This window comes from Micropterus salmoides, unplaced genomic scaffold (assembly GCF_014851395.1).
Source record: "Micropterus salmoides isolate LMB-PRFRI ecotype aquatic unplaced genomic scaffold, ASM1485139v1 Ms_hic_scaffold_18, whole genome shotgun sequence".
Taxonomy (NCBI): Eukaryota; Metazoa; Chordata; class Actinopteri; order Centrarchiformes; family Centrarchidae; genus Micropterus; species Micropterus salmoides.
In genome coordinates this window covers 9790285-9805737 of record NW_024040928.1, presented here as the reverse complement: position 1 = coordinate 9805737, position 15453 = coordinate 9790285, and the positions used below count along the sequence as shown (strand labels likewise).

The 15453-nt window shown below is 40.2% G+C and overlaps 1 protein-coding gene across 4 annotated transcripts in view; it reads right to left on the bottom strand.

The window, feature by feature from the left end:
• Positions 1 to 599: 599 nt before the first annotated feature.
• LOC119908521 (1-phosphatidylinositol 4,5-bisphosphate phosphodiesterase beta-1) overlaps positions 600 to 15453 on the bottom strand; it is a 167013-nt gene continuing 152159 nt past the window's right edge. For 3 of the 4 annotated variants that reach the window (XM_038726266.1, XM_038726264.1, XM_038726267.1), the window contains one exon: positions 600 to 2800. In XM_038726266.1, the coding sequence (XP_038582194.1) occupies positions 2576 to 2800 (225 nt within the window). In that variant the 3' untranslated portion in view covers positions 600 to 2575. Of the gene's footprint in view, positions 2801 to 14829; positions 15350 to 15453 lie in introns of those variants that run through there. The other variant, XM_038726265.1, reaches the window with a different exon arrangement.

Genomic DNA, 15453 nt, shown 5'->3' with positions numbered 1-15453 from the left:
TAGGATTATCAAGATTATTAAGATATTGTTACCTAGGAGATGATAGGAATTAGGTCACCGAGGCTTTCACCCGCTTCCCCCCTGCCCCTGACTGTGACATACATACCATACATATACACTCACCTACATACATACAGTACATACAGTCACCCCACAGATGCTGCCAAACACACCTTCTATAGCTGGGGTTAGATCATTGTTGGCCTGCTTTTTTTGGAATGCAGCACATCTTCAGACTTCTCTTTTGTACTCTTATTCTCTGTCTCCACCAGTATTATTCAGTATTTGTCTATGTTACAAAGACTGTGGTATAACATTGGTAAAATCACAGCACAACAAAACAAGGACATGTGACACATTTTAAAGTAAATAACATGCAAACACAACCTGTAATGAAGGACTGGGGGCTAAAAAATGATAAGACAATAGACCTAATGAGGAACTGTTCAATACAAGGGAAATACAAGGTGATAGGGAAATAAAGACCATAAAGTGGTGTATGAATGACAGTCATTAAAAAACATATCACATACACAAACATAAAAGTTTGAGATTAATTAATTTTAGGTTGACCAATGATAAATCAAAAGACACACAACTCCACTCCAGCAATGTACAATAATAGCCACATTTATTTTAATTACAGGCAAATTCCCTTTACACTATTTTTTTTTTTTATCAACTTCATGTTTTATCCTTTTTGTCATACATACATTTACATTTCCAGAGTGCATACACGTAAGTTGATGGGGGTGGGTGTGTATGTGGGGGGGGGACTGTTAAATAAAGTGGTTCAAGACAAAAAAGAAGAATGTCTCGAATTTCTTATGTGACACATGTCAAATACTGCTCATCACAAGCATGACTCAGTAGTGGTACTGTACTTAAAAGTGCACACAGTCTATTCAATATCAGACAGCTTCATATAATATAATGGCAATTCAAACAATGATGCATTTCACACATTCAACATCAAACAAGGCAAACATATTTAAAGGCACAGGACTCTCACATCAATATCATCTTTTTAAAAAGTAGTTTGTACTTACATGTCAGGTAATCCTTCACTTTCAACTCCCCCCACCCCTGGCCAAACTATTTGATATCAAATGACCTGTGAGTTAAATGGCACTGGACAGTTAGGAAGTTAAAAACACTTCCTTATGGTTACTGAATGGGAACCATTTGTTAGTTAAAGAGGAACTAGTTCAGTTATTCATTAGATCATGTTAACTCTGGTGTTTAACAGATAGAAACTGAGTCTGTTTAATTAAACATAACTGAATTATTTTCACACGTCAAATTACAGCTACCAGTTCTGGGTGAATATTGAGAATAACGCCACATATTTGGGGCGTCATATCTCCTGTTGACCTGGGCATCCACTTTGTGTACTTGGGAACTGCATGCACATTCCCCACAATGAACCAGTTAAGAGGTCACTTCTATAAAACTACAGCAGGATCCTCTTCTTCTGTTTGAATATCCTGGGTTGACTGTTTTAGTCAGAGGGGACAAAGGTAAAAGAATACAATGTGCAATCTGTTAACTTGAGCCAGAAACTTTTGGGTATAAGAAAAGGGCGTGTTGTTTGTTGTTTTAGTCCCGTTCAGCTTACGCCACAGTGGTGTATCAAGCCACACTGAATCCAAACTGTTTTGCAGGTTTGGTTTAAATGTTTCAGAGAAAATAGTTTTACATTTACATTACAAACATCTCTGCTACAGAGCTACTGTCACATTAACAGTTGTTCAAATACATGCAGATACTGTACAACACCCTTTTCCTTCACTTCCTCTCTTGGCAGAATTGCCCACAAACAATGCAAACCTGTTAAAAACTAGCCAAACACAGAATGACAGAGCACTGCATAATATCACCACGCCAAATTTCATTTAAACCAAATAATGGTTAAAAAAGGATTTTAAAAAAACAAAGTAGCAGCAACACATACGCTTAGTTCTGTGAGAACAAAATTGAGAACCAGCAAGCCACCAGTGCCTCTGGGTTAAAGTAAAAGAGTTACATAGTTACGTTGTGAGCCTTCAGTGCAAATATGTAAGGGTGAATCTAAATCTTATAAAGATGGAAGCTCTAAAGGCGGAATATGCAGTGGTTTCTTTGCAGTACAAGTTGACTCCTCTTAAATGGCAATGTCCACTGTAAGTGAATTCAAAACCTTGGCACCGCACACCTCACTGACCACCACTACTATCAATATTATGATAATAAAAAATAATAAAAAGAAACTACTCTCTCTGTGCAATAGTTCAAGTAAGTTATTTCCTGCAAATAGTTAGTGCTTTGTAACACATCCTGTGGCCGTACCGAAACAGACGACAACATAAAGGTAACATATAAATACACAAAAACTTACTATTTATATGAAACGGTTTTCCAGACAAGACTGCACTCTATGCAGAGAGGACCTCTACTCACCAAGTCAGGCTCAGATTTGATCTAATCCTCCCATTGGTTAAAACTGGACCAAAGTTGGGGCAGTCCTAGATCTGTGGTCACAAACACATCCACCAATCAGTGTCCCAGTGTGAAGCAAAGCGCCAAGGTTAAATCTCTAAAGGAGAGTGTCATAGACTCGTTCCGACGAGCCCTCCTCCGTGTCGTCCTCTGACTGCGACGCCTTGTGGTTGAGCTTCTCTGTTGTTGAGGAGGCAACAAGGTTTCCATGGACGCCATCGTCGCTAACCTTGGCCTTGCTGGTGTCCTGAACAAACTCTTGGATCTCCACGGGTAGCCGGCGAAATTTGTCCTGGTACTCCTGGTCCAGATCGCTCTGCAGCTGTAGAGGGAGAACACACATATCAGTCAAGAATTTGTACATGAGGAAAAAAGACAGCTAGTTATTTGGAATATGTTACACATTATACAACCCTGTTTCGCAAACAAACCAGCACGCTGTGTAAAATGTAAATGAACAAAATGTGATGATGTGCAAAACATTGAAACCCCATAGTTAATTGAAAATAGCATAAACACAACTTATCAAATGTTGAAAATGTTACTGTTTTTGGAAAATGGTATGCCCATTTCGAATTTGATGCAACGCATTTCAAAAACGTTTGGACAGTGGCAACAAAAGACCGCAAAATTTGCAAAATAATCATTGTCTACAGTACATCATATCATTAAAAGATTCAGACAATCAGAAATCTCTGTATTCATGAAATTGGATGGCAATGACCTTCGGGCCATCAGACGGTATTGGATCAAAAACAGACACGATTCTGTAGTGGATCACTGCATAGGCTAAGGAACTTCCAAAAACCATAGTCAGTGAGTTCATCGTTGCATCCACAAATGCAAGTTAAAACTCTACCATGCAAAGAGGAAAAGCCACTGCCTTGAGGCGAAGTGGAAAACTGTCCTGTGGTCTGACGAGTCAAAACTTTAATTTCTGTGTGGAAATAATGGACCCTGCGTCCTCCAGGCTAAAGATCAGTTGTTATCAGTGTACAGTGTAAAAGCCAGCAACCGTAATGGTATGGGGGTGCATTAGTGCACATGGCATGGGTAACCTGCACATTTGTGAAGGCACCATTAAGGCTGAATAATATATATAGGTTTTGGAGCAACATATGCTGCCAAGTAGACAAAGTCTTTTTCAGGGGCGGCCTTATTTATACAATGCCAAACTAAACTCTGAACGTATTACAGCGTGGCTCCCTCGTAAAAGAGCCCGGGTGCTAAACTGGACTGCCTGCAACTTGTCACCCATTCAAAATGTTTGGTGCATTATGAAACGTAAAATACGACAAAGGATACATCAAACTGTTGAGCAGCTGAAATCCTACATAAAGTAAGAATGGTAAAACATTGCATTTTCGGGCTTCCTCCTTCCCAGACGTTTACAGAGTGTTGTTAAAAGAAGAGGAGATGCAACAGAGAAACAGAAACACATGACCCTGTCCCAACTTGTTTAAATGTGTTGCAGGTATCAAATTCAAAGTGGACATATCATTGTCCTGAAACAATACAATTTTTAGTTTCAACATTGATAGGTTGTCTTTCAGCTATTTTCTATTAAATATGGGGTTACAGTGTTTTGCACATCATCATATTTTGTTTTTATTTACATTTTACTCAGCGTGCCAACTTCTTTATGGAAACGGTGTTGTAAGTTTGATGATGTTCATAAAGAGTCCGTCAAGCTGTGGAAACTAGATAAGTAAGTAAGTAAGTAAGTAAGTCTTTCCCTAGTTTCACAAGCTACAGTACTGCTAGTGTTCCCTTAGCAAGACTCTTATCTATTTCACATTTCAGGCGAGGGGCTCAACAGCCAAAAATAGCGTATCTGAGTCCATGAACATCAGCAACAATCAGGGTATTTGTATTTCAAGGACCCAACAAATTAAAATGATCCTTTCACATGAGGTGTGCATTTTCTAATTGTCTGCCTTCCTTGACAACATAGTTTTTAACAGCCACTCTCTAAAATCTCTAAATTCTTCTTTGAAAATTAGTGCCCTGTGGAGTTTTCTTGTAAACTAACAAAAGGTATGCTTACCTTCAGTCTTTCTAACCAAAACACATTGTGTGTATCCATGTTGACTAACAAATGTGACAAATTTCCTTTCCCATAATACATTTTAAAAGTCGATTTAATCCTACATTATTTATATCTACTTTACTTGCTAGCAATCTTCTTTCACTGCCTTTCCTGGCACTTGCTATGACTGATCAGTGAAACAGATTGAAACTGGTGGCAAGAATTGGGACTGGGTGTCTCATTTGCACAATACAAATCAAAATGGGGACCCACTCATTAAAACATTGCACTGTGGCGTTACAAGCATTCAAAACTCCACAGGGTAGATTTAGGCAATGGCATTCATTGTGACTTGTGTTTCTGGCAATCGGATGAATTTAAAGTACAATATTCACTTTGATTTTAGCTCTGTTTTGGTTTCCACCAACTCCTGAGGGGAACATCTGCCTCTCTAGCTGCTTAATGATCCACTATGCTAACCAGCAAGCCACAAACTTTGTTTGTTTGTTGTTTGATGCTAGACAAGTAGCGGTTTATCAGAGCTATTTTGCTGAACATAAGTCGGGAAACTGCACTGATGCAGTGAACAGCTGAACTAGTTGTTGTTAGCCTTAAAACCAAAACATTAGCTGATAGATGCTAAAATGCTACGGAGGGCTGAAGGGAAATGCAGAGTTGCATAATAATGGGTTTGTCACTATGAGCAATCCTTTTCACATTACACATAGTCATGTGACCCACTGTGACTATAAAAATATTAATAACAGCCCATTTAAAGATTTCCAACAATCACAATACATATTGTTTTTCTAGGCTACAGTACAGTATAGTTTTGTCCCATGGCTATTGTCTAAAGCTTATTATTCTCCTTTATTCCATAACTTATATTAGACATAGAAAAGAAAGATGGGAGAGGAGAGCCACAGATAAGTGGTGGCCTTGAACCGTGATATTCAGCACTGAATAGGTACCTTGGTCCTCTGATGTAGACCAGGGTCCCTTTTCATCCATGTACTATACTCCCTCCCCTCACAGAGAAATAGACAGGAGAAACTGTTTTCTCCCAGGCATAGACGCCCCCAATGATTACAGATGACAAGATTGTATTCATTTCATTGTGATCCAATAATTGCTGTAATGCTGATTTCTCTATTTAACTACCCGGCTGGCTCCCACGGGAGAGCAGTAATTAAAAGAAAAGCTGCTAAGATGAATGGTGTCAGAGTCTCACAGCTCAATACAGTCACGTCAGCATTATGAGATATCGAAAATACCTGCAAGTTCTGAGAGGATTTATCTGGGATCCATATCTTGTCTGAGGGGTCTTTGTTAATCGAATACGGACGCATTTCAGACTTACACCCAACAAACTCAACAAAGTGAACAGAAAACAAACTTATTAGAAAATTCATCAATAAAAAATTAATTCTACTGGATGAATCTACATCCAGCCTCCAATTAATACAGCGGCCATGACATTCACAGTTGGCAAAGAGAAGGCCTGAATCGTTCCAGAAATATTCACAAGAACATTCAAGAACGAGTGAAAGGCCCGGAGAGGAGACAGAATGAAGGTCAAAGACTGTCATTCTGCTCTCTCGACTCTCCAATTGCCCTCTCCACATCAGTTTATGAGCTGGCACATTCATTTCGTTCAAGCGTACTTCATAGCAAGTTGAAAAAACCTGACTATTACAAAGTTTGTATGCCAAATTTTGGCATAGAACATTTGCTCAGATTCTTAGGCTTGTTTACTTATTATTTGATCAGACAATACCTGACATTAAATTCCACAGAAATCCACAGGTTCCTTTTCAATTTTGTATTTACTGCTGTTAATTGTCTGCATAGTAAAATGTCCGTATAAAACTTGAACTATATTCTGAAAGTCAAAGTGTGTGCACTAAAAAGTGAAAATGCCACACTCAATCAGCCAGATAACACTAATAGCTACTGTACTTGATCCCGTCTGTCTGTGTGTGAATTGAAGGAGCTCTTGACTTGTGTCTTTCTAGTGTTGTGAGTGGTACAGCAGAGTCTGCTAAAGCCCCCACCAAGCACAGCATCTTAAGGTCACCTTCTCAGAAACATGCCTCTTTCTCTCTCTCTCGCTCTCTTTCTCTTCATCACTCCCTCACTTTTTCCTTCTTTCTTTCTCACTCTCTTTGTGGGTCTCACAGAGCGGACATCTAGCACATGACAACCAGATGGCTAAAGATGCACCACAGCTCGTCTCTTTCTCTCCATGCTCTGCACTGCGCATGACCTACTTAGGGGTGGGACAGTCTGCACGCCGTGTGGATGTATGTGTGTGCGTACATGTGCATCCTGTCTTTACCCTGCCTGCTGAGGCACAAACACCCTCTGATTAAAGCTGTCATCTTTCTCCCAACTGATGACACCCTGGCACATGTGAAGGAAGTGGGAGCAGGGGGCAGAGGAATCTGAGGAGCGTCGGGCAGTTCTCAGAATGATGTGTGTGTGTCTATCTGCGTGCATGTCTTTCTGTGTCCTCTGCATGCAATCAACAGCTCAGAACTGAACACCAACGGCTGTCTGTTAGAGTCGGAGTGCTGAGCGATGACGGCAGCACTTTGCTTTCACCGAGGGTACAGCTTGAGTTATGAAAAAATCTCAAGGAATGATAGACAGATGGAAGTATTAGAGAACAGACAGCTTGAGCTGCAATTATTTTGAGAGTTCCCCCGATCTATGGCTTTATGATCACCACCTTCCATCTGACATCTTATCAGTTTGGCAGTGAAGAGATCGGAGTACAGGAAACAGAGTGAAGGCATCAGTGAAACTTACTCCTCAGGCTACCTGGACCTGCTGGAGCTAAGATTTGGTTCATTTTTGTCATGCTAAAATTGAAATTAATTTCTGATTTGGGAACCATCGACAGTTTGAATTTTAATGAGGTCAACTGTGTGTAATGCTTTAAAAGTTCCAGACCTGGTTGAAAACAATAGTGGTTTGAAAGTGAATGACACACATGACAAAGTTAGAAAAGTGTACATTTGCATGTTAATTCCATGTGTGCATGTGCGCTTTTGCTGTGTGTTACATGCAGTATATACATATATATATATATATATATGTATATATATGTGTGTGTGTGTGTGTGTGTGTGTGTGTGTGTGTGTGTGTGTGTTTATGTGTGTGGTCAAGTTTCTGTTTGGACACCAACCAGCAGCAGTTACCCTGCCAGCTTTTAAATCTGTCCCTCATCTCTGAAGACCTGTCATCTGTCAACAAACCACATGGTGCACGCACACACACATTTCTGCCTTTCTTAAAATACAACAGTGACCTTCTTCACCAGCTGTCCTCGTTTTGAGAAGCTATCAAGGGAAGCAAGGAAGGCCTCCAAAGAGCCAAATTAATTCTTTGCTTTGAGCTGTGACATAACGCCTGCTTCAGCACCACAAAAAAAACTCCAACCGGCAACACACTGCACCGCATATTGAGTGTGGAGGAGGTCTAAGGGAAATATGTGGTTCTCTGTCTTGCCTTTGATTGTATGTTATAGCTAGCTGCTGCTCCTATTCAAACCATTTCAATTGATCTGAACATCTTCTGTGACATGGATTGAAAACCAGCAAAGTACTACCAAAGATACGGTGACGTGTGCGTGTGTGTGTGTGTGTGTGTGTGTGTGTCCTGACCTTGAGATGTACTGAATATCCAAACACAGACCCATGTCAAAGAGATGAGACAGGGTCTTCACCGTGTCAGCATTACAGGCATTTTGAAGAAAAAGGAACTTCGCTGTGCAGTGCATGTAAGTTGTGTGTGTGTGTCTGCGTGTGTGTGAAAGAGTGCCACTTGTTCATTGACATTCTTTCCACTGTATTGGTCAATACTATAAAAATGAACTGCGGCAGCTTAATACATGAGAAAGAAGAAGGGTAATAAAAGAGAGAGACAGAAGCAGCCGCCGCCACTCAGAATAGCCTCCTTTTCCATCTACTATCTCTCTTTCAGTGTGTGCGTATGTGTGTGTGTCAGTGCCCTTTCCTTCAAATAATTCACTTGTTGCTTTGCAGGAGTTTTTTTTAGATTCCTCTGCTGAGGTTCAGGAATTAAAAAAAAAACACTCCTGCATACCTCCACCATGCATGTACAATAATGAGTGTTTCCCCTAAAAGGATTGGTTTAAAAGGGAAGGTTAGCTGTGAACTGTGCTTGATGGTATCTTGATATTTTTAATTAAGATGTGGATGCCAACTAAAAGATCCTACATGTAGCATCTTTTAGTTAATTACTGTGGACAAACAAGAATGATTGGTTGTTTTTAGTGTCATTTTATCATTTTCGTTAAAACCTGCATTAATAGATTGTTTGGCCACTTTGGGACAGTGAAACAAGTTGCAAACAAAACACAGACATATTATGACCTTATAAAGTTGATATGGCTGCCTATTTACACATCCAGAAGACCCGCAGCAACATTGTCACTCACTTGGAGATGTGTTTCCTGATGAATTTAAGTTTCACCCTCTTCTTAGCAATGTTGTGGTTGGAACTTTGTGTGTCTGTTTTTCAGCTGTTTGGTGCTGCACAGTGGGAGCTATTTTGCTGAAAACAGCTGGCTGCTTCTATTATAAACGAGGTTGATGAGAGAGGTGAGACTGAACCAAAACAGTTAAGGTGCCGGATCCAGAAACAACACAGTGAACTGAAGGATGCTTAATGATTATTTCATTAATTTTTTGTCATGTTTGAAGAGATTGTATTTACATCCCGACAGCAAGTGATATATCAAAGCTCTGAGGAAAAAAAAGAGAAAACTATCGGGTATTACCCACCTACCTGCATGCACTCTGCCAGTGCACTTACTGCGCATGAAAATATGTTTTGGGGGAGTGGCTTTGGAGGGAGGCCTAAAGGGAGGAGGTGGGATTTTTTTGGTGGGATACATCTAGCTTTCTTTTGTTGCTTACCCCAGCTTTAATATACAAATACTGCAGCTTTAAACCCTGCTGCATGGGAATTCTTTTTATCCTGGCCTTTTCTTGTCGTAAAGCAATCCAGCAAATTTCTTGAAAAATCTTTTTTGGTAGCACAAAATCACAACCACATCTAGTGCTAAGACTAGCAGAGACGGAAAATCCTTTCCAACAGTCTTTTTATTTATTAATGGTAATTACACTAATCGTTGAAAAATATTACAGGAATATATATATTTTTGTAAAATGCTACATTGCTTCTCAAATGTCTCCAACAAACTTTGCTATATAGTCCAAACTGTTATTGTGTAACTGCAAATGTACTAGCATACCCTACTATACTTTAACACATTCATCTGTAACACCATCTTTTCCCTCTTTATGCCTCACATAATCACGTGCCACAGTCGTTTTGCTGTTCTCACCTCTTAAATGGGTGGCTCATGATGAACTTCAGAAACAAAACTATATTGTAGAGAGCACAGTCTCCAGCAGGAGTTCAGTAGTGAACATTCCTTAGAGAGAGCATAATCCCCGGAGACCTTCATTAGCACATGTGGGCATACATAATGAACACTTGTGCACTAATCTAAAATAGCAGCTAGCATAATAGAGCATAAGAGTAACCAAGCATGCAACGTGTACGCGCACTCACACATACACAATGGATTTTACTTCACTGTCTCTAGTTTGCACTCAGTGTTCCCTGTGGGTATTGTGTGTGTGTGTGTGTGGACACAGAAGTGCATTATTGATGCAGAGGCAGAGATGATGCAGATCAAAGTCTGTGTTGATGGAACATAGTGGCCAGCCCTACATCATCCAGTAAGAGGGAGAGACACAGAAAGAGACAGTGGGAGAGAGAGGGTTGCCAAATACTTGCTCTCTTCCTCTTCAACTCCAGACCTCCACGTCTCCTCCAACCTGTTTGCTCCCCCTCTCATTATCCCTCCCTCCTCCTGCTCCTTTCTTCCACCTCCAGTAACCATCCCTGAGATTGCGTCATGAGGACTCAGTTCCAAATTAACAGATTGCAGAGAGTCATGAAGGGTAGAAGAGGATATGTGGGGTGGGGGGGCGAGTTTCCATGACGACCGCACAGGACTCCTGCTAGCCGAAATGAACACGCATGTGTGTGCGTACATGTGTAGTTCTGGGTATTCTTCAAGGCTTGCACAGCAGGGAGACACCATCTGATTCCTCCCCCTTTTCATTTAAGTAAGAAAGAATGAGCATGTCTCCTACATTCACAACATTCACGTAAATTCACACCATAAACACACACAAACACCAACGCACACTGTTGTGAAACATATTGCCTTATTACTATCGCATACTCTTTTTTCACAGCCAAAAAAGGTGTATGTGAGGGAATGACTAGTACAGAGGAAATTCCAACATGGCCGGGAAAGCCTTTAGTCCAGTCCTATCATAAAACCTTCAATGAGGCTGAATCCTTTTCACTAGGTATCCATCTTATCTGTCCCTTTTAGTTAAAAAAATGTAGCGTCTGACCACATTTGAGATTGTGCAAGAAAAAGCCATGTTAAAGCCATACCTTACTAGCTCCTATTTCAGCAAAAACATGAAAAGACTCTGAGTACAATTTAATGGAGACATTTTTTGAAGAAATGGCCCTTTTTGAATCAAGCAACTGCAGATTTTCACAACTAATCTCATTTAGCTCACAAATAGTCAGGATATGCAAGTTAGTTCACATTCAACATATTTAATCAAACAGCTAAACATTTAAACATTCAGCTGTAAAGTGACAAGGTAAGTGCCAGGTCTTGCTGCATGATTCAGTCTCAAAATGGAAATTTTAGAAGAGCAGTACAAGTGGGTCTTCAGCTTACTTCGACAATTGATGAAAAGATAATCACAATCAACGTGAGGTGTGAATAATTTAAGGCTGACATATGGCAATCTGAACTTGACCAGGTGGCGGATGAAAAGAAGCAACATGCCAGGATACAGGGTCTTGAGGAGTGCCGAAACAATATTCACCAACATGCTGGGCACTGCTGACTCCTGGGGGGCATTTTGATTGGCTCATTAACAAGACAGTGACACCTGAGTGCACACGCTGGGAGAGATGACAAACCCTGCCATGTCTCTCTCTCTCTCTCTCTTTCTTCTCATTCAACTTAGATCCTCTAAGTATCACAAGTTAGGATTTCAGAGTCTTACTAACAATAATAGCAAATTCTTGACAATACTAGCCTGAGCTTAGCGTAACATATCTGACACATTTTACTTCCCTGTTCCCTTATTGTTTGGAAATGGTACCTATTAAGGCTTGTACTAAGCAGCTTTTATTAGCCTACCTGTATAGCAGAGATAACTGTAGCTATTTTAGGTTGGTATATCACATGCATGTACACACACTTACACATACAACTACCATTCTAGTGGGCTGCTTAGCTCTCAGGATCTCCACCGCAGATAGTTATAGATGTCCATTAGTGGCTGCTCTGAGCCCAAGAGAGAAACTGGGTCAGAACTACATGAGAGAGAAAGTATGTTGTGTCTTCCTCCCCATAAAGACTAACACACACATACAACATACACAGAGACACACAACAAAAGGATTTTTTTATTTAACCCTGCCTTGGTTATTTATACCCTCATGCATTAGCCCCTATTGGAACACTCTTCATCCTGTCTTTCAGTCCTTATGCTTTCTATGTTTATGTGTCTGTCTGTTGTTGTATACATACAATCCAAGGTCTAAATGACTAACAAAGGGTACGCCTGTGAGCTAATTCAACAACCAAAAGAGGTTTGTTAACAACAACAATAACTCCTCAAATACAGTTTTTGGGAATTTTAACCACGGTGAATGGACTGCAATCACAATGTGCACTAATTACCAGAGCCAAGTGCTTTACAATGGCTCATATTCACACACCCATACACATTATTTGTTCCTCTATCCCCCTGGAGAAATCTCATTGACATAATGAATTCCCTATCACATTACGCTAACCTTAACCTAGTTGTAACCTGAAACCTTAAACCAAGTTTTAATCCTCAAAAAGCAGTCTCTATTGACATGAGTCCCTATCGTGTGCATTCATGTTAAAGTCCCCACTGGGATATAAAAACAGGAAAAACACAACACACACACACACACACACACACACACACACACACCACACACACACATACACAGATGGTATCAGAGCTGCCATGCAAGGCCAATGACCTGCTCACTGGGTGCAGTGTTTGGTTCAGTGTTTTGCTCAGGGACATTTCCACATGCTATTAGGCAGAGCTGTAAAACAGACGTACCGCAGCTGTATTTAAGCAACATGTAAATGCTGAGGGAGGAGTGGGGTGCCGTAAAAAGCATGTATGTAACAAATTGAGCTCATGGTAGCTCTCTAAGGCTGAACTGACTGGGACATGTTAGAGTCATATTGTATTTGGTGATCAAATAATATTTTTTATGATATTGATGAACTTAACTAGTACAAGCCAAGTTATTGTAAGGGAATAGATATTTTAGGTAAATCTGAAGTAGAGTCCTGAATTTTTAAACAAACACAACCCTGGGCATTCTCTGCTAGCTGTCTCCAGAGTTGTGTCCTCTGATATCTCTTGCATATTTTGCATACAGACGACTGTTGTTGCATGAGACCAGATATTGCAGAGATGGCTGATTAACATCTTCAGGCTAATTAAATTTGCCCTGGTCCGGATGTTGATTTAGAGAAGTGTGATTGTTACAGCGGGATAGTTGATGGATAATCAATTACATTTTTGTAGGAAATAGCGATTGCTAACGGAATACAATCTGATTGGAATACTGAAGTGAACAGCAAATGAAAACAGAAGCATCTCTTTCCATTATCTGAGGAAATCTGTTCCAATGTTAATTAGACCCTGATGATCCTGTTTCATACAACTCATATTGAGTCAGTACTTATGAAATCATTGCGTTATTGACAAGAATTCTACAGCACTTATTAAAGGAGGATGAGGGTCACCACAGGACAACATTAAAATGAGCGCAGTTCAGCAACCTGAGTGATTTACACAGCAAGAAGATGGTTAACAAGGCAAATGCAATCATCTCTGACTCTACCCTCCCATTCTGTCTTTAACACACTACTTAGTGTCATTACTTCATTTCTCCATACTGCAGTTTCGTGGAAAAATGTGGAAGACCTACTGTATGTGAGGTGTTGGGCTGGATGTCTGTACTGCACCTCCCACACTCAACTCCAAGCGGTTTCAAAGAAACAAGGAGCTGTCACTTTGAGAGTGGGTGGTTATGGAGCTGTCTCCAACAACACTTCTGATTTATGCCTGTCTTTCAAAAAACTCTACCCCGTTAGTAGATATGGTAAATCTACCGCTATGCTCTTCATTTGGAGACAAGAGTAAAAACATAATCGGAGGATCACATTGGAGTGTCTTCTTGGCAAGAAGAGCTAATCTTGATTATACTGGCAGTGTGCTGTAATATGGTTTGCACTGCATTAGATTAAAAAGCTTTAAGAGAGATCAAGAAGAGAAGAGAACAGAAAATAGCAAGAGGAGAAAACAGCTGTTACTACCTTTGTGTTTAGTGGAGGCACTAGTACCACATGACATGACCATTATGATCATGACAAACTATGTCCATTATTAGTATAATGGTTTCATACAAATATGTGAGATAACTATGCCTCCTGATAGTCTGGTTGGTATGTAGGCTCTTGCTCAAGGATGTGTCGACATATGGGATTAAATCTAAGCACTCCAACCGGGGTGTGATCTCACTATACACAGGCCAATCTGCTGCCCCTGTTATGATGTTATGCTGACATGCTATGCTGATTATGCCTAAATATACAGTAATACAGCCACACTGTTTTTTTTGTTGAACATTACATAACATATTTGCCACAGGTCATACAGTATTCTGCATTGTAATAATGCTTGGGAGGTCTCTGCCATTACAGAGACACAATGCACATTCATTTGTTGCGATTCGGCGGCCCAGGTGTATAAAAGCTTGCATATTAATACTGCCACACTGATGCTATATTAATACTGAACACTGGGATGCAACAATGGTCTTACCATGCTCTTCAGCTGCACAATTGTCCTACAATGACAGTCACAATGACAAGGGTTGGGATCTGTGCAACTCATACAGAAAAAGCAGTCATGATAAAACTCCCACAAGCCACGCTGAAGCATCCACTTCACAATAAACCCATATGTTTGTAGCAAAAGAAGATTGGCACGCTGGTATTATATCCTCCAGGAACTCTACTCTAGGAAGCGAATTAATAAGGGCAGCCAAGGATGGATAAAGCCACAGCAAGGGTGATCTACAATACAGGTAAACCAGTTTTCACTAATACACGACCAAACTGCTCCTTCACATAGTGATACTGTTTATACTGTTTGCAAACACACACAGTACAGCAGATATTAGTATTTAAACCAGAGGTAACATATTCTGATATCAGCATAAAGATTTAAGGGAAAAAACACTCAACTGTGTTTTGTATCAAGGGGTCTTACAATTCTGCACAGATATATGGAGCTATGTCTCATTAAAGCTGGGCCAGGTCGCCCCCCAGTGGTGTACATGAACAACCATGTTCAGCTAGAGATAAAGTTGGTTCATGTACAATTTACTCACATATAACCATTAAAGTTATGTTTCTATTCACAGCTTATGAACATCCATAATGTAAAAAAAAAAAAAAACTCTGCATGGGTCCATACTTATCACTAAACCAAATAAACATATTTATTTGAAATTTTTGTGTAAAAATTGTCTGGTGCTGGTATGTATTGTATTTTTTTATGTCTTTGGCCATGCAAGGACCCGAAGACATGCTGGGCCCCTGGGCGTGCTCCCTGGACACCCTGGATGCTCTGGATCCTGCCATACAACAGACCAGCAACTTAGAAAAAGCGCTATGGTGAGCATGTGATGGAATTAATGAAAAATATCAGTGTGTACATTATTAACAAACACATCACAAA